The sequence below is a fragment of the Anser anser genome (genome assembly GCF_964211835.1).
Source record: "Anser anser genome assembly, chromosome: 16".
NCBI lineage: Eukaryota > Metazoa > Chordata > Aves > Anseriformes > Anatidae > Anser > Anser anser.
Window position 1 is genome coordinate 6,856,196 of NC_139737.1, and position 26,787 is coordinate 6,882,982.

At 38.1% G+C, this 26,787-nt stretch overlaps 1 protein-coding gene across 5 annotated transcripts in view; it reads right to left on the reverse strand.

Annotated features, from left to right (window-relative positions):
- Nucleotides 1–26,787, reverse strand: part of LOC310882614 (uncharacterized protein) — a 232,555-nt gene that overhangs the window by 101,535 nt on the left and 104,233 nt on the right. For 4 of the 5 annotated variants that reach the window (XR_014573046.1, XR_014573047.1, XR_014573048.1 and 1 more), the window contains exon 2: nucleotides 25,203–25,304. Coding sequence is in view for 2 of the 5 variants with exons in the window: in XM_083801596.1 (XP_083657722.1) it covers nucleotides 25,203–25,304 (102 nt within the window). In the remaining 3 variants the exon portion in view is untranslated. Of the gene's footprint in view, nucleotides 1–911; nucleotides 1,025–25,202; nucleotides 25,305–26,787 lie in introns of all 5 variants that reach the window. The other variant, XM_083801595.1, reaches the window with a different exon arrangement.

Sequence of the window (26,787 nt, forward strand, 5' to 3'; positions counted from 1 at the left end):
TTTTTGATAAATGGAAACAAGTTGCTGTTTTGTTTTGCATGAATAGACTTCTCAGCATCCCTCCGACTAAATATGTGAGATGCTGTAGAGCACGACACACGCCGGGAGTCAAACTGCACCTTCAACCAAGTGATGTGCCCTTGAGCTCGAAAAATTGGCCCAAAGCTCTCGAAGGTTTAGAGGGCATCATCTAGTAGAAATGCTGCAAGGAAGCTGAGAATTTCAGTTATAGATGAAATAACCCAGGCCCATAAATAGATGGGAAATGGACAATTTGTTTCATTAAAGACTTTTTGGAAATACTAGTCTAAAAGTTTAATTTTGATAGTTAATAGAGTAGACTAAATAGGAAGATTTTATCAATTACTACTAATAGAACCGGAAATTTTCTGGAAAGCAAATCCGTTGCTTCATTTTTCATTTATTCATGTGTGCTCTGTGTATTTACCACCTCTGCAGAAAGCACTGAAAACTCTTCCAGCCCTCAGTAAGATGCATGGGTTATATAAATATATATTTTAAAAAGAAAAAGAATTTCGTGCCAGTAGTCTTCAGATAAACACCTAATTGACTGACAGTTAGTAGGTGTCGCCTTCTAATTTAAAAACCAATTTAAATTTAACCGTCATATTGTTGAAGAAAAGTATTACCTTTCATTCAATAATTACGCTTAATTGACTTGAAGATTTAAATGCTACATTGGCTACAAACATTTCAAGCTGTGCATAACATCTAAGCCTCCTGGGAGGACTGCAGGTACTGTACAGTTTGAGTCTCCTTCCTGACTTATCACAGAAACAAAACCCAGCAGCTTTTCCTCCCCTTTGCCTTGTAGTTGGTGCAAACAAATGGCAAGATCCCCAGCCTGGAGCAGGGGAAGGTATAATTCAACTTATTTAATGAATGCTTACCGCTTCATATTGGCCAGAGCAGTGAGAAGCTTGGGGTTTTTAGTTTGGTCATCTGGAGAATGGGAATCAGGCACCCAGCACATGGTGGTCCACATCACATTACGGAGGCTGCTCTGCAGAAGAGCACCACGAACATGCACCAGAAATAGTAAATGAGAAGGTGCCGTAAAGTATCATCTATTGATATGCAATGCTACAGGGTGCTTGGTGCGCAAGCAAAACCAAATGGGAAATAATGTCTTCCAGAAATCAGGTCTTTGAGGAAAATATTAACTTTTGGTGATGATGGCACATATACACAAACTAATGGTCCCACTCTCCTCTCACACCAACATTTCACTTTTACCAATAGTAAAAGTTTAATACTTTCTGTTTCATGCTGCATTTCTCTTCCCTGAGCTGCAGGCTTTCAAGCTGCCAGCCTATGTTTGCTTTAGGAGGCCAAGGAGACCCAGTATTTTTGCACTAGCTATTCAAAGCTTCCCAGGCTTGAGTCCTAACAGGCTAGTGACCCAGCTGCTAACTACTGAAACCACTGCTGGAAGACCACAGTCATGGTAACCCTCGAAAGTCCAGGGCCATTTGCATTATAAATGATCATTTGGGTTTGTTCTTTCCTACTCCAAGCTTTGCTTTAAGCTTTTTTATTTGTATGATTTGGGTTCACAACTTAGTCCTTCAAAATCTCTTATGACTTTATTCGTTCAAGGTTTGAAAAGGATCTTGCAGAATTCAGCCTCCACCATATAAGCAAACAGAGATTTACTGCTCATAGAATTCTCTACAACCCAGTGATTTTACAGCAATTTTGTGAACCTCTGGCCTTTTATGGGATCTGCCCATCATGAGCACCAATTATGCCTTCCATCTAGCAGCTGGTTGCAGAGGAAACTTCCGAGAGATTTACCAGCAGCTTGCAAAATAAGGCTACCTCACCAGCTAGCAAACATTGCTGCTGTGATTTGTGGCTGCTGACTTCAGTTCGTTTGCTCTGAACTATTGAAAAAAATTACTCATGAAATCCTGCTAAATTACCTTCTGCTTCTAGGACACCACGACACCGTTTGTCTGCAGAAAATGGGCAGTGAGGCTGAAGCTTACATAGAGAACATGTTAACCTGCAGTTAACAGTACCCCAAACCTGGGAAAGCTTTTCCAGGCTTGACAGCACTGTCAGACATTTTACAGATAAGTTTAAGGGCCCTAAGAATCCACTATCCACCGCTATTTATGACAAAACATTTATGACACCCAGCAACAAGAAAAATCCACTTTCCTGCTTCATACAGCTGCAAGACATGAACAAGGGATTCTTCCCCTGCCCTGCAGAGAGGCAGCAGGAGTGCTCCACCAACACAAACCAACTGCTCCTGAAAGTTGGAGATCAGAGTGATGCAGATTGTCAAGTTTCTTCTACAGGGCCATCTCCCAACGGGAGTTAGGCAAGGCACCAAGACCCATCCCTCTCCCTAATTCTTGCTATACAAATGCTTTCATCCCATAGGAGGAATTTCCTTATAGCAGAAATCGACAGGTGGCTATTCAGACAGCTACCTTCTTTGGAGAGACTCAAATCTGGCATATTTTTCTTATCAAAAATATTTATCAGTGAACTGGGTGGAATTTGCTCCTGTAATCACATATGAGAAAAAAGACAGGCTACACCTGCTTACAAATCAAATCAGAAAGTTTCACACAGATTAAAAATTTGCTTAGACAATGCACGTCAGTACAGCATTTAACTTGAAATTTGGTTGTGAACTGAAAAACTGGGCAAACAAAACAAACCCATCAACACAGGTTCCTCTGTTACCACCTCACTGCAGTCCCCAAGTGCACGAGGGGCAGGAGCAGAGCATGGTGAAATATGGACCCTACCACAAGTGTGTGAAGCCCTTAATCCAGTGCAGTGCTCCCCCTACAATTGCTGGGCACACAACATTTCTTTCTTAACTAGGTATTAATCATGCCTCTGGTGATGTGGGGGAGCCTTCACTCTGCTGCACGGAGAGAACTGCCGGTGAAGACGTTATAAATCTTCACTTTGTTTTTAGGGATTCTGGCTCACATGTGCTCGCGCTCTGCCAGGAAACCCCTCTGCTCTTCGTGATAGATTTTCTGGTTTGGTCTTTGCTATTTTCTGGCTTAGCCAAGCTGAGATGCCTGGTAACAGCAAGCACCTGAGAGCGTTCACCTAATGGAGTTCTTTCATGTAGTTATATTACTGTAGAATACGAATAGGCCATGATTTTAATATAACTTTCTCACTGAAACTGCTCTGCTCCTGGTTTTAAAGTCGTAAGACAAGGCATTAAGTGCCAGACAATTACAAATAAAAAAAAATAAAATAAAAATGGAGAGACTATAGGGATTTACAGATTTTAGCTGTGTAATACTTGATGGAAAACACCAAATCTACATGACAAAGCACTAAACCGCTCCCCATTTTTGTAGTTGTAGCAACTCAATGAGTTCTGCAGACTGCAGAGTTCCAGAAGCGATTTATTATTATTATTATTTTAAATGCCTATTGTTAGTATTAGATTATTAGATTTGGGGTTAGTGTTCAGCATCTATTTGAGAGTTTTGGATTATCAGTTTTCTGGCTCCTTCAACCTCTGTTTTAAATACAGAAGGCAGGGAATTAATGTCATTAAGACCACTTTTGATTTGCTCAGGATAGAAATGGGCTCATACAAGAGAAGAAAACAATCGCCTCTCTTCGTTTTTCCCCCTATGGTAGTTATTATTAAAGTTACTGAGCAATCTTACAGCACCCACAACTTTTAGTGCAACATTTGCATGCTTGAAGCCCTTTCATTGCCAAGAAAAGACAATGAAACGGTCCATGCTCCCTAACGAAGTCCAGGTGAATGACAGAGCTTAGCACACAATCACTGCCTGCCGCTTTAGGGCTGTTTTATGAAATTCCTATGGCTGGTGGTTAGTTCTTCTGGCAACTCTACTGGAGTTGGAGGGAGATCTGAGGATTAAGGACTGCTCCTGCACAGTGTGAAACTCACACACAAGAATGGATAAAACCTCAGGAAATAAGTGGCTGCAAAAATCAATACAGACAGATGTTCCACCAAAATGAAGTATTTTTCATTAAAATAACAGCAAGCACGTCAGGCCAGAGAGTAAAGACTTGAGCTGAAGTTAACAGAACCAATACAGGCCTGGGTCTGCCTGACAGTTACTATCAGTGCAGGAGAAGACAAAGAAGGCATCAATAACAAAAGAAAAATTCAGAAGAACCTAAAATAGATACTGTTATAAAACAGAATAGTCTGAGCTTCTCAAAAGAGAACTCAAGATTAGGGAAGGAAGCCTTCAGAAGTCATATATTTTACTTCATGTATGACAAAATTCAGGCGTGTGTTCCTCACCTGAAAAACTTCTGATGGAGTCTAACAACTTCTCTCCAAGCAGGATTGGGAAACATGGGTTAAAAATAAGAGAAATGACTCCAGAAGTCCCATGAGTCTCTTCCTTATCAACAAAGGACTACTGCCCTTTTCTCACAGCTGGGAAATAAGAAAGAACGCTGAAGGTGAAAGCAGCTGCTGGCAGGCTGTGGTTGCACAGGTTGCAAATCCTCCCCAGCCCTCCTCAGTGCCCAAGGGAGGAGCTCGTGCTCCCCTCTCCTGTATTTCCCACCTCTTTCTCCCCAAAACCCACACTTCCAGCATAGGGCTCCCACCCATTCTGCCTGCCTCCCTTTCCATGGGGTTCAGCAATATTTCAGGTAAAACCTGGCTGCAGCTCAGCTCCTGCAATTGAGGTTAGAAAAGGAGGTCAGCATCCATCCTCCTTGCAGAAAGGAAACGCTAAATGCAGTTCGGTCTAAGATGTTTGTTTGTTTGTTTTTCAGCATGAAAACACTAGCTGGGACAGTGAGACTGAGAAAAGTTGAAAATACTCTTAAGTTTTCAGAAAATATTGGGATTTTTTTTCCCTTTTGCTCTGCTCAAGCCAGAAAAATCAGATTGGTTGCTTGTTAATTAAGTGTGCTAACAGAGTATGCAGTTAAAGATGAACAGCCATTACACTGATAACCCTTTACCTGTCAGGTATCATCATCTTATTTCCTTTTGTCATGTGAGTGAGAAAGTCTTTTGTAGTAGTAGAGGAGCTCTTTGTGAAAGCCTAATTTCAATGTGTTTAAATGTATACCCCTGATATTATTACAGTTAGATTTTATCCAGAGGCTAAATATCAAATCTAAGTCAAATCTTCTGAAAATTTTCTGAAGTAAAAGGAGCACAGCTTTTGGAGAATTTTCATATCACTTTCAAATAATAATAATAATAATAGAAAGAGTATTCTAACATGTCAGGTCCATACATATCATATTAATGTGCTCTTAGAGAAGTAAGAAGTGCAACAAGTGAAAATTGATATTCCCATCAATTCAATAATCCTCAAAGCTACCCTATTTTACATCCCTCTTTAGTAACTTTGAACAGGATAGCAAACTAATAAGCAAATTCCCTAGGTCATCTGCCCCTGGAGTTTCTTAAAATGGTAGCTGACAACCACAGAAGTCTCAAGAAAAACTGTTTAAAATTTTGGAGAAAAGCCTAATTTTGAAGATAAGACTATTTTCATTTAATACACTGGGAAAAAAAAAATATGCCCATCTATATGAAAAAAAGGAAACATTTAATATTGCCAAGGACAGTGAGTCCTTGTACGGTCTGTACGAGCACCAGCCATTCATGCTAATGCAGCTAGGAAATGGAATACCAGAATTTCTCTAGATGGAGACTGGCTGTGGATTGAGTTTTGTGCATATAAAAGATTGCAGAGACCTGAACAAAGCAAAATGCAAAGACATCACTACCCATATAATGCAATCTTAATTTGTCAGACCTATGCAATTTTAGCACTTTTCTTGAAATCAAATTACTGGAAGGCTGTTTTGTTTGAAATGGATAAGTAGCTAGAATATCATTTATCCAAATCTTAAAACAGGCAAAATTTGCTTTTGCTTTGTGCTAACTTATAAGAATTCTCTTCTTTTTCTATGGGTCTGAGATTTTATTTACAATGCTCAGGAGACACAATTTCATGCTTAAGTCAGACTGGATCAACATGTTTCATTTAGGTTTCCTGCAAAACCATCAAGCTGTTCCAGTTTCACTTAAAAGGTTTAAGACCTGAGCCAGTAAGAAAATCTGAAACCAGTTGAATTACCCAATTACCTTTTTTCTTCAGTTCAGAGAAACTGACACTCTTAAACTTGGTTCTAACTCTATTTACCAGAAAAATGTAAAAGTTTCCCTTCAGAGTTTTCCAGAGGCCACGTTCACTCCCTCACTCTTACGAGAGCATCAGCCCTCCCGGCTGTCACTGGCACTGACCTGGCTATCTGAGAAATCACAGAATTCCTCCCAAAATAATTGTGGTAAAGCTGTTATCTTTCCATTGAAGCTAATGTTTCAAGGAGATCTGCAATCTCCAAAAGACTTTTGTACCAACAATTAACAACTCTAACCATGTGTGCCAGAACTGAATGTTGTCCAAACTCCAACAGTTTTAAGACTGTCACCCCACTTTGTTCTCTGAAGATCCACCAAACAGATGTAATGCACATTATTCCCAACGTAGATACCTGGACAGATGTTCTTCAAAATTAATAGCTAAAATCTAGTTATCTTGCTCTACTTTTCCCCTCCCAGACATCAGTAATACATCAGTATACAGACATATTACTGATGTATACAAACACCATACATCAGCAACTCCTACAAGTAGCTCCTGCTGAAGTCCCGAGGCTGTTATACTTGTCCCCCGAGCAGAAATCAAAATAAGCTGTTTTTTCACCGTGCAATCCTTCCCAAGGTCTTCAATGCTTTCCATGGGTTCAGAATTTGATTTGTGTAAAGAAGAACTTGTCCTTTTATTAGTCAACTTGGCTTGTTTGATGAATTTGTCTAATGTGGCCATATTATATATTATAACTTGCTGACATCTAGCAATTGAGCAGAGGTCAGATTGGAAGCTCAAGGATTAACCAGCGCTTATTCCATATTTCATCTCTCAAAACCAATAAAGTAGCACACTCTCCTCAGCCGTCTGTCAGAGGAAGAAGCGATGCCTCATAAATATGAAGCAGTATTTTCAGTTAAAACTTCTCAGAGGAAAATCTAAAATGGGAAATACAGAATAAACACTGCCAATTTAAAACAAATTAAAAAGAGAAATCTCTATTCTTTCAGTGATGTCTGTATGTAATTATATGTTAAATTAATTGCTCTTAAGCATATGGGAGAGTAAGAAATACCATAGGATAATTACTAGCTTATATACGGTGCAGTTACAAATAACTATGACATACTTCTCAAACCAATGAATTGAACTAATTCGTTGTCTTCTCACTCACTTGTAAAGTAACTTGTCACAATTATCACCGTTTTTTAGAACAATTTTGAAGACTACATGCCATATGCTTATATTTATATCCAAGTGGTTTCCTCATGCTGCTCTCCTTCAAAGCAGTTGACTAATGCTGGCATGGCAGAGTTAATGTGGATGAAGGCCAAACTGTAGATGCAGAAGGAAGAGGTAGGTACAGACAGAAGGAGAAGTTCTCATTTTGCTTATCTCTCTCACTGTAACAGTAATTCTTCTTCATTTGCACCAGAACTTGTTTTCTTTCTAGTGAAACACTTTTTGATGTATAGATTATTACACTGGGATACCAAAAAAAAAAAAAAAATCCTTCGGTTCTTGCTTAAATACTGGCATGGTTTCTTCCTGTCACTTCCTTCCACGTTCTCTGATTCCATTCAAAAAAATCAGGATTTGTTCTCTCTGGAACTAAGCTGATCTGTAAACATTATCTTATGTAGAAATATTACTTTTACAGCACATCCCCATGTAGATTTAGTTTTCCCTTAAATATCTGCTGTCTTTATAGGCTAGCAAATGATGGGTTCTTCATTGCATCCATCTGGCAGCTACATCAAAACACTTTCTGTACAAGTTTTTGATGAAATAGATGTTGCTTGCCTAAAATGCTTTGTTGCTATATGAGGAACATATTGTTTCTTCTGGATTAAACTGATTTCAAGTAGTTTCTACTCTTTGTATGAAAATGAACTGCGCAATTACTGCAATTATCTCAGTTGGTATGGGAAGGGTAGATAACATCGCATTGTCAGGTCCACCTTTCTGACCAACTGTTAATACAATTTATTCAGGAATATTTCTGTCCATAATGGGGATCTTCCAATAAGCATTTCAAGCTTTACCATTTCTCCTAATTATATTCAGGCTGCAATTAGCTAATTAGAAACAGTACGGCCATTTCAAAGTAATTGAAATTACAGTTATTCTCTTATTTCTCAGATGCTTTTATACCGTTATCACAATGTGTTCCCTATTAATATAGTGACACCCAATTTTGCATGCAAGAAGCTGTGGTGGAACCATTATGAAATTAATTTGTTCGATCAGCAATCAGTCTGATTTCACAGAGATTAAGAAAACAGAAGCTGGAGGTGGCAAAGAGCTTGGGACAATCAGAGAGCCTCCAGGAGCAGACAGTAGGGTCCTGGAGGCTGGAGGACAGACTACACCTTTGGCTTTCAGTGCACCCTGAAGCTCTTCTAAAAGGCCCCTTATCTATGCAGGAGCCTTCTCGCACACACAGAGATGTGCTTACAGCTACTCTCTACTATTGCCACTGTGCACGCATTTCTCAGGGACTGATCGACAACTGCACCAGGTGCCAGTGACAGAAGCAAGTCCTCTGTCACCCGCTGGGCTTTTATCTAGCAAATCACAGACACAGGCAGGTAGACTCAAGCCTGTGGAACAGAATCAGAAAGGCAAGACATCAGCAGACGACTCTGCCCGACTTCTTAGAAGATGGCACCTATTTCTCTGAAGACTAAGTGTCATCGGAGAGTCTCAACACCTCTAACAAGCAGCCAGATTTGCTGTCACTACTGCGATGCAGCTCTCAAGCTCCAGGAACAGAGCTCAGTACACAACATCCATATGTCCTTGTGCTTTGACTTCCACCTGTTCAACATTAACATTTATATAGCATTCTATTGAATAAAGAAGAAAGATCAAATATAAGCCAGAATGAATCCTTTCGTCTTTTTATGATTCTGATATTGGATTGTTTTTAAAATAACCATTCTGCTTTCAATTGGCAATAAACAATATCATTGCTAAAACTAATGGATTAGATTGTAGTCATCAATTAATTAAATTATTTGTGTGAGATGTGAAAACTTGCAATAACAATTACAATAATAATGTAAATCACATTTATTGATTTCAATCAAGCAGCTGTGGATCTACACCGCAGTCAGCGTTTCAGGCATATCTGCACACAGATCTTACCAACTAAGTGTACTGGGAAATATGTCCAAAAGTTATTTGAAGCTGTCTGGATTTTAATAGCTATTTTATCACCATTGCTCTTATAACAAGTGGCTATATATTACAATAAGCATATTAAAATCTATTCAGAGCATCTTTCCTATTATTATATTAACAGAGCATCTTACAGCATTCACTGCATTTATTCTTCCAGGTCCTAACGGGGAAGAACTCTTACCCCCACTTCACAGATGAAGAGGAATACATGGTCCCAACAGCACCGTGCTGGGACAAAACTCAGCTAAAGCACCAGAAATAAGCTAACTGTTACCTGAGCAATTAGTCTGCTCTGCCAGACAAGTTGCATCTAATCTGGAAAAAACACAATCTTGGAACGATGACATTCTCTAAAATTTTAACTAGCTTATTTAGAGCTGTCCTGGATATTTTAAGATAGCAGTGCACTGGACTTATACCTAAAGAGTTCAGATAAATCGAGATTAGAAAAGATCTACATAGCAGATCAGTGCCATGAGCTGACTTTCTCCTTCCCTGTTTCCCTATCCTGGTATCCAGCAATCACATAATAGAAGAAAAAATAATTAAATATTTCCTTTAAAAAAAAGGAAAAGGGTTTTTAAATTTTAAATATAAGTTAAATATTTCCTTTCTTCTAACTGAAGGATACTGAAAGAGCTATCTGGTACTGTATGTATGAATTGACAATAGAGAACAAAAACAGAAATAACGCCTCTGAAGATAAGTCAGTTGCAGAAAGTCAAAAAGTCTACTGATGACATTAGGAAAAGAGAAATCAGAGCAGTTAAGACATACGTTCCCATAATTGTACAGGTTTTGCAGGTGAAATGGAAAGCTGACACTTCTTATAATATTTTGTCTTTTATAGAAAATAATAAGACATTAAATTAAACCCAATATGGTGTGTTTATAAAGAATAAATACCAGACACGTCCACTTAATCACCAAATATATGGCTAATGGAGCATTCCCAATAAAAAGAGCCCTGACTTTTTCCAAAGCATCACAGGACATTGAAGTGGATTGCCAGGCTCTCACTCTCATGTATGATTACTTCACTACCAGTTTCTTTTCCTCTCTGATCTGAGCTTGCTAATTTAAATAAAATTTTGATAGGTATTTTAGAAAAGATGGCAAGGATTTGATAGGACTTAATATTTCAGCTCAGTACCCTGTCTAGTAATAGGGCATTTATTCATAGCCAATTGTTCTCAGTAATGCTGAGAAGAAAAGCCTGGAGTGGCTTATTGTAAATGCTTGTCCAGATCTTACAATGGGTTCCAAGCAAGCAAAGATGAATCTGTATTTACTCTGCTCTTGACACTTGCCCATTAGTGTAAAGTAGGAATTGCCAGTAACATAAATGTGAGTAGACTATCAGACATACAACCAGCTTTTACTCTTTGCTGCGTGCAAGTTATGTCCCCATTAGATGTGGATATGACATACTTCAGCTAAGTTATACAAATGATTGAATCATTCTCCCTGTGCAGACCAGGGACACTGTTTAAAATTCATATAAAATATGCAGCACTATTCAGCCGCTGATCTTTTTGGAGTTCCTTTGAAATAACGTGTTACACTTGGTTCAAAAGAAAAAAAAATCCCAGGGGAAAAATTCAGAATAAATAAAATATTTGGCTTCCTAGACAAACTAACGCAAACCTGAACAAAAGGTATTAGACAGCAGTGGGGAAGGCTCAAAGGAAGGGGGAGGTCTGGCAGGCAAGGAAGCTCTCTTTCAAAGAGTGAGATGAACAAGAAAGAAGGTGACCAGAAAAATATGGTGCACTGGAAATGGTAAATGCATTAAGCAGTACAAAATCCTGAACAAAACTTTCATGCGATATCAGAAGTCATGATTAATTGGGACCGAGACACACATACCCCAAGAAAGACACCTCTCTAGATCTAGGCCAGGAGAAGATCTGAGAAGTTGTGCTCAACATTAAACCTCAGAGGCTAGAGGCAAACCTCATCAGTGCTTGTGTGCCCACACGGCTCTGAAATGCTTCAGCATTCCTGCACAGGGATCACAGCCTCCTGCAAATACTGCATGTCCGCGTGCTTCGTGGGACAGGGCTTTACATAAGGCATTTTTCCCTGGCATACATGTAGTTTAACCAGAACTCTAACAGCACACTTGCCCACTCACAGCCATCAGGAAAAAGTTACATAAACCTGCAGAGCTTGGGGGATAGTCTGAGAGAGTTCCTGAGTTGAGCGTGAAAAGAAAAATTATACTACTTATAGTACAACCCACTGAAGAGTTGCAGTAGAGGTGCAAGAACTTGTAGGTATGGATTTTGTTTGGGGTTTTTGCAGAATAAGTTTGACTCCAGCAGAGTGCCTCAGGCACCAAGACATTAAACGAAACAGAGAAACAGTGTCCGGCAGGATTACAAAACGTGTTTCTGTTTTGAGGTACGCCGTCATCTGTTCTCCATTAGAAAGATATTATTTAGGCATCATCTCCATATTTATCTCAGCATGACATAAGAAATAAAAAGACTGGGGAAACCAATTGGTGTTGCTCTTTAGATCAAATAATTCTTTCAGTATCAACATCTGCTAGCTTATTAGTCAACTTCACAGTCAGCAACAGTCCTTCCATCAGACGGGGAATGTGATCAGCATTTCAGCTGCTCAGGGTGGTTCAACCACGTGCAAAAAAGCATTTCAATGCTACGAACCATTAACTTCCATGTAAGTCTCATTGTGAAGGTTTAAGTGGTTATCATCTTTATGGTAGCTCTGCGTATCAGATGGATATTTGCATGGAATTAGATATTTAAGTCAGATTCTGGCTTCTTTCTGGGATTAGATTGCAGTATTTAAGACAGTTCAGACAATACTCTGTGTACACGTGAACAAATACAACACACATAACTGCATGCTGCCTTATTCTAAAGTAAGAGAAATTAGATCAAAAGTACTTGTGCTAGTATAACTTGGCATAGCTTCACCAGCAGTAATTAAGATTTTTTTCTCACTGTGATCCTTTTTTATAATGTAATCCCAGACACGTACAGGTAAAAATAGCTCCCTTTGCAATAGAAAAGCAAATAATAAACACATTAATTATTTTAATCATAATTAGAGACTCCACAGATCAAATCTGTACAGATCACATCTAAATGAAGATGTACAAAATAGTACAGTCATCTGATTGCCCCTGCTCGAGGAAAAAAAAAAAAAAAAAAGAAAAATCAGGGAAAAAACTAATCAGTCTACCTCAGTAATCATATGTAAAAGTATACAGCAAAACATCAATAGCAGCAAGCACAGTTGTGGAGCTAAGGTAGAGCAAAGAATACACTCACAATGACAATTTGATGCAATTGTCTCTTGAACAAAAAGTCATTTGCTAATTGAATCTGACTCCAAAAATAAATTATTTTTATTTAATACGGTGTTTCAAATCTCTATCCTCAATACTTAAAAATGACTGTGTCTTTGCTGCTGAATAGAAATTTTTGACACAATGTACACTGAAATCTCTGGAGTATAACATTGACACGTCAATTCTGAAAACGTATATGCACTTGCATTGGTTATTTCTAAAATTTGTATCCCAGCAGCTTCCAAACTGATATTAGCACCAAAAGAAAAAAGACTGACCTAAAATACTCAGTTATGTAAATGTAACTATTTGTATTAATCCTCTCTGTACCACTTGCAGTTTCAGTATTTGTGTGAATGTTTTACATGTTTTACTTACTAATTGCTGCTCTGGATTATTGCTCTGTAAGTATAACAGACAAAGATTGCTTTGACTGAAGACATGAGTCTCATAACCCAGCTGCTTGGCCTTACTGTTGGAATCCATTTCCTTTGTAAATAATCTGGAGAAATTTGGCTACCTGAAGATGGCGAAATTAATTATATATCTATTAATAACACGTGTTCATTGAAACTTGTTTCAGCATTTGGATTGGTTGTCTGTAGCATTCTGTTCTTTCCCTTAAGATTTAAACTTCCACCTGTTTTTAGATGTTCAGTGAGAAAATCCAGAAGAGCAAAAAGAAAATATCCAGAAATACTATTACTACACATACATCAGCAAGAAGTCCAGAATACTTTCTCCAATCACTCCTGGTTGAGTTCAGTAATTTTTAGATTTGTACTCATTCATATTGCAGAGGCCAATTTATGAAATTACCTATCCTAAGGAAATGAAGGCAGGGAAATCAAAAGGATAATAAAGCTTTGTAATGGAGCATAGGGAAAGGCAAAGAGGGAGCTCAACTTGGCAGGGAGCCGATACCAGTGCTACAGCCAGAACAGTTGGCAGAGGTGTCATCCAGGATGTTTTTCCCAGTTGAAAATTCATACAGCCAATGAGGACAAACAGATCTCCAGATTCACAAGGCAGAAAAGATTATATAGCTCTGTCACATCTGCCAAACTGCGGTTAAAGACAGAAATCAGAAATTGAGAAAGCAGCCAGCGTTTGCATTTTACGTTACTATATTCCTGTATCTAACACTAAATTTAGAGTGGTTTGGAAACCAGGACTAAAAACTTTTTAGTTCACTGTAACTTCCCCTAGAGACCCAAGCCCAGAAATCACAGCACAGAAATCCTATGGAAAAAACACACCTGCTTGATTACTTATTCAAATTTGTTGCTTTAGGTGCAATTATATGTATTCTAAATCTGAAGCCTAATGCACACGCAGCTTCAAATATTTCTTTTATATGCAAAAGTAGAAGATATATGTCATATAAACAGAATGCAGACTGAAGAGACTTGCACCTGGGGTCTAGTCTTGTTTATGGGAAAACAGAGACTAAAGAACCTTAAAATTAAATGTCCATACCAATACAGCATTTAAATAAATCCAGTATCAAATTTACAGATGTGATTTCAATTCTTACACAAACTGTTTTTAAATGAATAAACATAAGAACATAAGAGAATGAAAAATCCTCCATTATTCATTAAAGGCTTTTAGTGGTTCATTAGTTTTGTTGCTGTAATCCACTTCTGATTAGTCGGGTTGTTAAACAGCCATTGTCAAGAGCTGCTAAAGTGCATGAATTTCTTTTCAAACTACAGCAGTGTCATTTGAATGTAGTTAGCAACATCTCATCAGGTGTTACGGCCATGCCTGCAGAGTATAAATTAACTGTGACTTCTTTAGCACTCCCTTTTTTAATCATGTTTTCATATGAATTTTCATTTAGACATAACACAGTAGAAAAGCTGTTAGCATTTTAGATTGCTGAGGAAAGCTATCTTGTCAAGCCGCATTGATAGCGTAAGTCTGGTTGGATGAAATAAGAGTAAATATGAAGAAAGAGAAGCGAAGGAAAAGACATACATCCTGACCCAGCAGTGTCTGCTGATGACCTGGTGGGGCAAACAGTAATGAAACATTTACATGCAAAACTCCAGATCCCGAAATTTACATTCTAGGAGCTTCCTCCAGCTTAATTCCTCCCTGCGGGACAGAAACCTTCAGCAACCACAATAGAGATTGCTAATGCTAGAAAACAGCTCCACTAACCTTGAAGAGTCATTAACTTGCACCTTCTCGTTTATTCTTCTCAGATGTCCCAGCTCCCCCTAGAGTTGTTCTCCTCTCACAAGAGCTGTGAGTTTAAAAAGTTACAATCTCGCATTTAAGACCTGTTCTGTTAGATTTGTTTCTAAAATTCTGAAGAATTGAAACCTAACCCTCAAACCATCAGAACCAACAAAATATTTCTTTGACTTCAGTGAGGTTGCCTGTGGCAAGAATTTGGGGAGCAAACATGGAGTAGCTGGCGGATATTGCCAAAATGCAGCACCTGAAAGTCCAGGGAGGGTGTGAAGACTAAAGCTCATCGCTGAGCTGCAGCTCGGTGAATTGCCAGGTCAGCGCCTCACTAGCAAAAGATCAGAGTTGTGGTAGGGAAAGGAGCTCAGCAGCCAACGTCTCCACTAGAAAGTGAATTTACTCCAGGTTCATAACTAGCTTTAGTGCACTAATCCTCAGGAAATGGATTAAAGCCTATCTGTTCTGCTCTCCCTGAAGAAACTGGCACGGGAGAGTCAGCAGCAAACTCCAAATTTGTGCGAAGGGTCTGCTTTTATTCAGTCCTTTTGCTTTACTGTGGAAGGCATTTTAAAGTTTTGAAAGAGACCCCACTTTCATTTTCTGTGTCCAGCTATGTAAAATGAAAGGGACTGTTCCTACCTGGTGTTACTGGAACACAAATAATTAAGAGATATTCAATTTATTTTAAAAACATACTTCATATATACGCTTCAAAGGTTAAATAAAAAAGCCATTCTCGATGGCTAAATATTTTAATATCACAAGTTTAGATGGGGTACTTTTTTTTTGTCGCACAAAAATATATTCATGATTCAAGGCAATGAAGAAATGCTCAGCCACTGCAGAAGACCTGAATCAGTCCCACATTGATCCTAAAGGGGCCGTTTATGTAGCTATTTTTGTAATCTACCTGCTACACAAACTGCTCCTTTATTTTTCCACTTAACCTTGGTATCACTTTAACAACTGAACATTTAAAATATTTGGGAAACTCTGTCAAGAATCTTTAAGGAAAAATTGTAAGAAAAATAAAAGAAAAGCTCCCATGATAAGGCTTTCTATGGCAAAACACAAACTTAGCTCTATTTTTAACCACAGAGGGGGATTATCCTCATCCCCCTCCTTCCTTCATTTCAGGACTACAGCATTATTTGAGAACATACCAAAGAATTTATACAAAAATCCATAGGGAAAATAAAATAATAGAAAAAGTATTTTCTAAAAAGAGAATAACAACCATCACTTCCCCGTCTATGGGAAATGGGCATAATGTGCAATCATGAACACTCACCTATGGAAAGCCCAAACTTATACCCAACTAGTCTTGGAAGTATGAAGTCTTTGCAAGTAGGCTTTTACTATAATAAAGTACAAAACCAGGAATAACTTAGATGTATTTTAGATATGCAGTTACTCATTTCAAAATCCAAACAGAAGAATTTTTAGTATTCAAGTGATTTTAAGAAATCAAAAACAAGTACTATAATGGACATAGGGGGAAAAGATCTGCTTTTCCAGATTTCATTTCTTTAAATCAAGGATTAGACTTCTTACTTGTTAATGGTATATTCAGAATATGTGTCAACTGAAAAGAAGCAGTTGGAAGTCTACAATGCTCTTTGATGATTTAGATGACCTTCAAATAGTCCCAATTTAAATAGATTTTAAATGGATCAGGGAGGATTTCAGTTATTTGGCAGCACTGTTTTCAACTCCTCTACTTCAAAAATGTATCTTTATGAAGCCTTCACAATGATTTCTGAAAGAAAAGTGATTGAAGAGAATTTATCGGAAATTGCATCCATCCATACACAGTAACAGACACCACAGGGTTTTGTAAGAAACAAGCTTTCTGCACTGCCTCTGAATCAGATAGTACTTTTTTTTTTTTTAAATGATGATTCTTTAAAAGCTGATTTTGCAAGATGCAGTCATCAGTGTTAATATACTCAGTTAAAAAAGACAGGTGATTATATCAGCAAGTCTTTGGGTGAAACAATTTCCTTAGGAACAGCATCCTGGAATCTACTATCCAAGAAGTCTCACAATTCAGGTTGCAGATATGTAACATCAGCTTTGACACAAAAGGAAAAATTTAAGTTAAAAATTTATACATTATCTCAACCATTTTTTTAGCTTGTTCAGTGGATGCTTCATTTTGGAAGTATAATTTAACTGAATAACAAAAGAAGTATAAACCATTTCATGAATGATTGAGACATATACTGTAAACACTGCAGACTTTTATTCTCTTAGTATTATTCTTTTCACTACCTTTAAAGAAAATTTATGCATATTTAAAAGTCTAATGTTGAGAAAAAAATGTAGACACAAGCTTTAAGCATATGTCAGTCCAAAGAAAGCATAGAAAGTAGTCAATCCAGCAGAGGAGAAGATTTTAATTCTTAATTTAGCGTAAGGCACAAGCTGATGACAAATGCAAGTAGCAGCAAGTCTATGTTTTATATTACAATTCCTTGGACCACTTAATCTTTTTTTTATTTTTTTTTCTTTTTTCTGACCAGACGATATATCTGCCCATCCTAGAGCAAAGGTCAGGTGTGTATGCCCTGTGGACACAGACTAGCACATACCTTCCCTGGCTGCCTGTTTTCTCAGTATGGACGTTGCTTTCGTTTCATGAAAGAGAACTTGGGAAAGCAAACACATGATCTCACGTTAAGACATCATAAACACACGGCACCATTTATGACACATAAGGGCACTATTGATCGCAGAGCACAACCCTGACTTCTTCAAGCCTGATCGATTTCAATGAAATCTTGCTAGAGAAGGGAAAAAAAAATAATCTCATGGAGACCTTTTCCTTTCTTTCTGAGCATTTCTCTGCAGAATTTTCACATATGTATGTTCAAGACAGGGCCAATAAACATTTCATACTGTAACCTGCCAATTATTGTATCTCACAAAAAGTTTGTGGCACCCTGATCTCATAACATATTCAAAATGCATGTGAAATGCCTTCAGAATATTTTGTGCATAGTCTAAAGGTTTGGAAATAAAACAGTTGCTGTATCGTATTATACTGAAAATCCCATGATCCCATTTCCTCTGTCACCATTGCAGGATAAAAGAACCCTGATTGTGAAGTGTTCTTTCCTGAGGAATCCATTAAAGTGCAAGTCTCTGTATTTCATCAAAGTCCTGTGTTCATCTCCCTAGAGTGGATCACAACTTCTTTGTGTCACTTGCAGTTTCAGAAAACAGTGTTTGCAGAGAACATGTTCATAAATACTCTTTTTAGCTTTCCTTGACTAACAGCAAGATTAAGGCTGAGTGAAGATCGATGTTATTTGAGGACAATTTACTAACTGGGGATGAGTAACAAGAACAAACAAAGGTAGATAGAGTAATATCATAGAAGATTTAGAGTACATTTAGGCCTTTCTTAAAATATGTAGTTCAGAAGGAGTTTGGAAAATTAATCTGAGGAACCAAAGCAAACATTCAGCTGAGAAAAGTCAGCAGCTATTCACACTGCTGTATGTGGTGTCATTTTCTGAACATACACACTCACGTCAAGCTTCAAAATCAGGCAGCTTAAGTACAGTCAGAGAGCAAGTGAGCATATTAAACAATGCCAACACTACACCCCATCTCCATGTTTCAAACTGGGATTCTCAACATTACATTAAGAGGGTCTAATAATCCTTGGAAATTTGGTTGAAATTCATGTTGTGGAGAAACAGCACAAGAAGAGGACCAACATCCAAAAGACTAAACATGGAGATTTAAAATAAGAAAGGCAACTTTGCTACCTTGGTGCAACTTATTGATGCTAACTTAGTGGTTTGCACAGCAAGCACAAAGCAGCAACTACAGTAAATAATTCTAATAAGATTTGCAGTGATGTGTGATTATCTGCACAATCTACTTTAGGTGTACAAAGATTAATTCATTCACTTTACTATGAGCACTTAAGAGGGAAGCGTATATTGAAAAAGAAAGACACTCTATAGTCAATGGAGGGAGAAACAAATTGAGAGGGTGATTTGTACTGGTTCTTTTGGATGGGAGTAATTGTATTCTGGAGATGTCTGTCTCTGTTCATATACAGGCGAACTAACAATCAGTTAAAGGAAGGCACCACAACTCACAGCTGTATGAAGTCTGCCTCCCATTATTTCAGGATCTGTTTGTGGGTAGACAACTCCCAGCTTCCTGGGATACAGGAAACTCAGATAATGTGTTTTCTGTCCTTAAAACAAAACGTGATAGCATTTTAAACTGTGGACAGATTTAAACCTAAGACCTTGTTCACAAGGTGGAAGTGTTACTGAGATGTGTGAACTTTTTTCTTCAAATCAGAATGTTAAATTTATTTCGTGGATAGATTAAAAAGACAAAAAAAGTTCTGCCAGACCACTGAATCATGAACTTCTATAGAAAAAAATATTGACAAAAATATGCAAATATAAAAACAAAGGAAATTTTATTCATCTCTCTCAGATTTTTTTTTTTGTGAGAACATTAGTAACATGCAGCACAAATGCTGTACTCGAAGCATACATGCTCAGACTGTACAAACACCAGAAATCAAAATACTTCAATTGTAATTTATCTTTCCCTATAGAGCAGTAAAGATGAGCTGAATAGTCACTAACCTAAGAGTTTGAAACCAGTAATACAAAAACTTTTATACAATGTACTTTATTGCAAATCAAATGCTATTGCTTTCAGGACAGTACTTATACTGGCTATTTTTTTCCCCCTAAACTACAGAACATTCAAAAATTTAACCTCTTCCAGAATATAAGCAGCATGAAATAACTCTGGAAAGTCACTGGTTTGACTCTGAGCATATACTGCAAACTGAATGAAGAGAATCCTAGAGAATATTAAGTTAACAAATCTTCTAAATGAAATTTTAAAATCCTCACACAATTCTAATAATAGTCATTTAAATCTCTATGATTTTTAAAGGGCTTAAGAATGATTCTGCAAAACCCCTTTAATTGCTGGTGAAGTTTGTTGGTTTCATTTCCCCCACATCCTATGGCTCTGCCCACTGAAGGGTCATGAGAGCATGGCAGTTCATAAACATTTCTTTGGGTTTCTACAGAACGCAGGGTTTATGTCCTCATGGAACAGAATTATTTAAGTACACAGATCTTTACTGCAAATATTTTTACAAATGAAATATACAGATTTTTTTCTTTTTAAATGGCTCTAAAGAGAATAATATTCATAGCTCTGTAAAATCTACTGGCTGATCTGTAACCCCTTGAAATGACTTGTAGCTTATTTGCAAACCTCATAACACTTCAATTTCATGCCTGTACTGTGAACTCAAACTGAAAAGAAATTTCAAGTATTTGCTCTCTCGTTGCCCACAGCATAGTAACTCTCACAGAGGTGAGCAGGCTCTGCCTGCCATGTGTCCCATGGTGGTGGCAGCACGTCCAGCATCACAAACTACAGGGGTTCCACATGCTGGTTGAGGACACATTGTTTTTTCAGTGCTGAAGCTGCGTTCAACCCTAGACTTCAACAGTTTTGTAAGGAAAATCATTTATTTGGACAATCCACGACCTGAAATGTTACTCCTGCTGCCTTGATGTGTTTTTACTGTGGAGAGATTTCATTAAGCCAGTTGTAGGCTGTAATACATCTAGATAACAAACTATAACTTCGCTGTTAGTCATGCTGCACAATTTGGAATGAATAGTCTACCAGTCCCACTACCTGACAAAAGTTACCATAAAATGCTCACTGAGCAATCTAAAAGAAGTTAGCATGTTAGCAAAACAGCTTGCTCCAACCCACTCAGTTTCCTGTGATCGTGAAGCATGACCACACTTTTAGCCTTTGGAGGAAGCTGTATGCCTGAGCACCAGGTCAGCCTGGCAACAACAGACCTCAAACTTACAGGACTGATGGAGCCAAAAGGGTAGGAGTATACCTGGGCAACATCTCATGCTCAGCAGGAAGGACTTGGTAGCCCATTGCTCATGGCTTGTTCACTGTCCTAACCATGTTTGTCCCGGCAGAGCACCCACCTCGACCCTGGGACATGGCTCACTCTTTCCTTTCACCTCTCCCAGTGTAACAAGGAATTACCACATCAGGTTGCTTACCTAACTGGATGAGCCAAAAGATTTTTAAAATAAAAGAAACCACATACAAGCCCCTAATTCCTTTTTCCCTTTCCAGTTTTCTAGGAGTTTCTTTCCAAAATCCAGACATTTTCTGACAGGACAGTTGCAGGTACAAGTTTTACCTCAGTGCCTGAGGCCAACACTGCATTTCTGATGAGCTACTGACCAGCCATTCAGTGCTCTTCATTCAGGCAAACAGGATAGTCCCTATCCAGCAGTAAAGTTTTATCTGCATTGTGCAGGACTCTAAACACTCTCCTCATAACTGACCATTTACCCTGAAATTACTTCTCTTAACAGTCTTTGAGTGGCTGTCAAAAGACTTATAAACCAGTGAGTTCTGTCTATGCAAGTTGGGCAAATAAAAGTTTCACCATTACACATTTGAGTCTGTTACTTTTACCCAAATGACCTCAGAAAACAGATGAATTGCTCATGTTTTGTTTTTTTTTTTTTTTGTTTGTTTTTTTGTTGTTGCAGAGTATGATGGAAACTGCTTTCATCCCTGCTTTCACCTCCAGAAGCCTTCCTCTCCCTGATCTGAGGTTATGGTCCCCCTGTCCCTTCTTCCCTCTCTGCTCCTCTTGCTAACTTCTGTCCTTTCCCACCTCGTTCTAGAAAAGTACCTCAGGAAGTTAGTGCACTCAGCTCCCACTGTTAACGAGGGGGGGGGGGTAAGAAAAAAAAAAAAGAAAGGAAAAAACCCACACCATGAAACCTCAGAGCCAAGTTAGCACATCATCTGCAGGCAATACGTTAAGGAGTGTTAATTCTCCTGCCTGGCACAGTACCATCCTTCCTCTTACTTCACGCCGTGCTCAGCTGGATGCCAGTGCTTTAGAAGAGGAATGCAGCCCCTTCAGAGGAAGTTTAGTAGTGTGGCCTGTAGCCATTTATACATACATCTAATATTAACAGAGATCTTCCCACAGACATGAAGAGCTCGCATTGTCTATTAATGTAGATGTATGGGAGCCCCAGGCTGATGGTTTTCTTCTTGTTTGTTTTTATTAGCTGTAGAATTAATCCTCAGCAGGTTTAATATCTGCCACCATAACTCCTCCAAAGATTTCAGATGGGTAAAATATAATCTACTTGATGGGTTGTGTGGCTTTGATTAGTAAAACACAAGTGGTTTTGATCAGCAGCAGTACGTCAGAATTACACAATTGTGCTGCCAAGCAATTTCTTGTAGTTACCAGAAAGAAACAGGGGCAAGAGCTGGGTGGAGCAGTGGGAAAAGCACTAAGGAGTTACAACTAGTACGTGTTTCTTCAGTTTGAATCGAGTGGCATGTCACTGAGGTTAGCGTGTACTTCCCTGCCTCAGATAATCATAAGCACTGATGTTCCCTCTGCAACATCCTGCTTAGAAATTTTAAGTCATCTAACGCACAGCATGCACTGTTTTTCAAAGCAGATATAAACTTTTCTATTATTTTAACTGTCAGAACAGACTGCAAGGAGCTTGCATCTTCCATTCACATTTCATTAGAGTATCTGAACATAGCTTGTTTTCTCTCAACGTTTTGCTGTGCAGTATTTGCAGAAAGTGTTTGACAGCAGAACAAAGCAGTCATCAACATATCTTGGGCTAAGACAATGACAACAACATTATGACAGGTTCCTTCATCTACCCATGCTTTTGCTGAGCCGAGTGATTTTTCAGCAGTTTTTATTATTTTTGTTTGTTTCTCAGGATACAAAAAATGAATACACAAACATGGCCAGCTATTTTAATTAGACATAGCAAAAAAAAAACTCAGACAAGGCCAGTTTGAATGAGTTTTTTAAGATAGTTTTGCACGTTAATTTCAGATCTATCTCAGATGTATTGCGTTTTCTGACCAGCATACATTTCAAATTAAACTCATTCAACTGATACTATTAACAGGCAGAAGCAATATTGGTAAGCTTGCTCTGTTTCTTAAGACCTCTATGAATGTCTTAAGATCCACGATTTTGTTCACTTTTAATTGCAATCTTTATGACTTCAGAATGATATCCAAAGTACTGATTTTTGGTAATCTGAATGCAACAAGGGCATCATGAAAACTGTTCTTTTTCCCCATAACTCAAAGGTAGTAGCATAATATGGCAATTCCAGGCTTGGAGATAGCCTGACTTTATCCTGAAGAAAAGTCAGGAAGCCTTTTATTGACTACAGGTCAAATGCTCAAATGGCCTGAACCCTGAATTCTCTTCACGAAAGCTTCTCTCCAGAACCATATGAAGGAGCTTTGGGAATGGTTTTTAGGAATCACTGCTTTGCCCAAGCATGTCAAGTCACTTGACCTTCAGCACTGCAGCTGCACCTGGGGTGAGCTCCAGCATTTCCTGGAAACACAGAGCTTACTTAGCCACACTGCTTGCACTAAGTAAAATATTCAGTTGTTTAATAGCTAGCACTCTCACTGGCAATAATTACGCTGCCAAGATTACATTCTGTTGTTAAATCTTGTATTGGTTTAATTAAAAAGAGGTACTTTATTCTGTATTCTTAAGTAAAAGCTATCATAAAATAATTCCCCTAGCCAAGGTACCAGTAAGTTCACAAAGAAAGGCCTGTTTTGCTGTGCTATGGTGAATACAGCTATATTCTATGGTCTCACTGGGAGCACGCACAGATTAGACACTACTCAGTGCAGAAGGATAGCAGAACTATAAAAATATCTTCTATTAAATGTTCAGAAATCCTATTAACAACAGCCATGAATCACAGAAAAATAGGGCTAGAGAAATAAATAACACAAGACAGATATTTACACAGAGAATCTCTGCTTTTTCCTGTTATGTCTAATCACAATTTCCTCAATAATGCTCCTTTCAAAATGATTTATTGTGGAGCAAAACCTGAAAGTGTTATTGATGCTTCTTTTTGAAGAACAGGCTGCAAATATTCAAATGCTTTCTTTTTAACTAGTCATATTCTCCTCCTCTACCCCTTAATCTGAATTAACATCAAATTGGAAATGTTTGAAGTTCCTTATACTTCAGACAATAAAAATATATTGTTTCCTTATTAATTACATTGTTGAAGTGTATACAGTGAAAATGAGCAATCATGACAACAGACACATGGCAGAAAAATAAAATGGCTTCGAGGCTATCTGAAGAAAAACAAATCTCAAATCTATAATTCATATTGACGAAGACCGAACAGGAAACACTGATCAGACAATTGAGCGATATCAGAAGTAAACAAGGGAATTCATATACTGAGTCAGTACCACACAGATATGTTAAATAACAAAATGTCTCCCCATGGTCTCTAAGTCACCTCTTTTAGGCAAAGTATTACCCTATAGGTGGAGAATAGGACAAGTATGTAGGATTGAAAGAAAAAAAAAAACAATGCTTTTTAGTTTACCAGACATCTTTGAACATCATGATAATGTGGTATCATGGACTCATGGAGGGATTTTATCACTAAAGGAAAGCACAAAAAATTGAGCCAAAGCCTGCCATGCCAGCTGAGTTAAACCCCAGGTTTCTGATAGACAGAGAATTGAGGTCCACCGTCTACTGAGGACTGTTTCTCAGGTAGTCAAGTTACAGTCACATCTGATCACTTTGAGAGATCAACTGATTTAAATAGGTATTTTTTCCACCCATGGAAGATTAGAGCTAAACTTCTAACAGTACAAAAGATTGCACGATAAAAAGTTCTAAGAAAATGTTGAGTTTGATGTATAGGGAAGTTCTTAGCTAGTTGTAATACTCTTCCTGAATTATACACCAAAAAAAAAAGGAAAAAGGTATATTTCAGTAAAAATCTAGCAAATATGAAGAAATCTTAGCTAAAGTCCTCCAGTATCTTTCAAAATACATTAAACCATGTTAGTGAAAAATCAATAACTTTTTTCTCTTGCTCTCAGTTTAAGTGAGTTTAAAGATGCTGTTTTCGGGTGACCTTATTGTGACAGCAACTGTTAATAACAAAAAAATATGGCCCTAGCAGGATTTGAACCACGCTCTTGGTACTTAAGCATGTTAGACACTTCATTTACATTTCTGAAAGTTCTTTAGATATTGCAGAATAGCCACCATATGATACCATCCCAAAATACAAGGAGAATCTGGAGCAGAAAGGGGGATGTGCTGACAGTGATGGAGGTGGTGATAGTGATCACCGCTTCTGACATCTTCCAGTGTCCAGTGCACTAGATCAGATGTGTTTGAAAACCCAGATGACTCAAAAAAAAAAAAAAAAAAAGCAGATAAGCAAATCATGCTCCACACATACCTGTTCTACCAGCCTAGTAGAAGGCCAATGGGACATTTGGAGGATGGTGGACGTTCCTTGTTTCCAGACAAATGCCTTCACGGGATGCAACTCTTCTACCACCTTAAAAAAAAAAAAAAAAGTATTTGATGTTTCTGTGACTGCTGTACACCCATTTTTGTTTGATGTTATGTACTGAAAAAATGGCCAGAGCTCAAGCACACAGACCAGTGTCCTGTAACTGAAAGACATCCTTGTTTGTGTCAAATGCAAGGGAATGGGAAGAGATTAGACATCACGGTGAAGGGAAAAATAAAAATAAAAACCCGATGTAGCTTTTATTCTAGACCTGTAGAGTCCTGATCAAGGAAACATAGCTTGCCAACATTTGCTATCCCACTTAGCACTGGAGACATCTAAGTATGTGGCAATGGCAGGTAAAACATCACTAACGATTTCAGCTCTCCCCATCCATCATTTCATTCATCCATCATACTGAATTATTCATTATCATTCTGCCTAGCCCACATGCTGTAGCTCCTCTTCTGTAAAGAGTTTGTTTACCAAGTTTCCTCCCCAAAAAAACATTAGTGAAGATGAAGAAAATAACATTTCCATACAGAAACAATAAGCTTTTACCTGTAATACCCATGGAGGAAAATTCACTTTGACAAGCTACTGCTTGAACTTTATGAGCATCTTGAAGCATCTTGTAATCAAGCCTACAGAGCACTGTCTGGCTATTAACATGCTTCTGAAGGATAGTTTGTTGTTATTTTATTTCAAAGCCTTTTTTCAGGACAGATTTGTCTTACATTGATGATTACGAAGGCTATCAGGATATACCCATTATAGCTCCTTGAAATCCACTCTTGAGCAGCTTCAGAAAGTTTTTCAGCATTTCACAGCAGCATTATTTTAATTTCGGCACAAAACAAAGACATATTACATTGTCTTCCCCCTCTGCACATATCCCTACATCATGGCGATGTTAGTTATGAATCAAACTACACAGCCTTTCAGGAGATTTTTTTCATCATGCCAACTCATTACATGAAGCAAAAATTAGCATTAAATAATACATTTAAATAGCAAATGCGTATAGCTTTTGACCATTTTCCCCTTATTACTGCTAGGAAGTACAGCCACCCTGCACTTTGTGAACCTGCCTGATGGTGCTGGTTCTTTACAGGGACCATGAAAGAATGGCTCTGAAGCCCAGAGCAGGAGAGCAAACTGACTTCTCTGGTCCTCACAACAAGGATTTTCACTTGCTACCTCTCTCTCAAGCAAGTTGCTCTTTACACATCTGAGGAGAGATCCTGTCTGCATACCCGTGCACACTGAGGACCAGCAGACAAGCTTTAATTTTGCTTCCTGATGCCTCAGTCTGACATGCCTGAAAGGAAGAATTGCATTAGACTCATGTTCTTTGATTCAGACTCAATTTGATTTCCACCAGAATGCCAATAAAGTGCTACTTTCAAGCATTTCATTAGAAGAGCTAACGTCAAAAGCTTATGGCTCCTGTGTATGTAAAACAATTTAGGATGCCATTTTTTCTGAAAGACAATCTACAAAGAAGGACAAGTTCTTTCTATTTCAT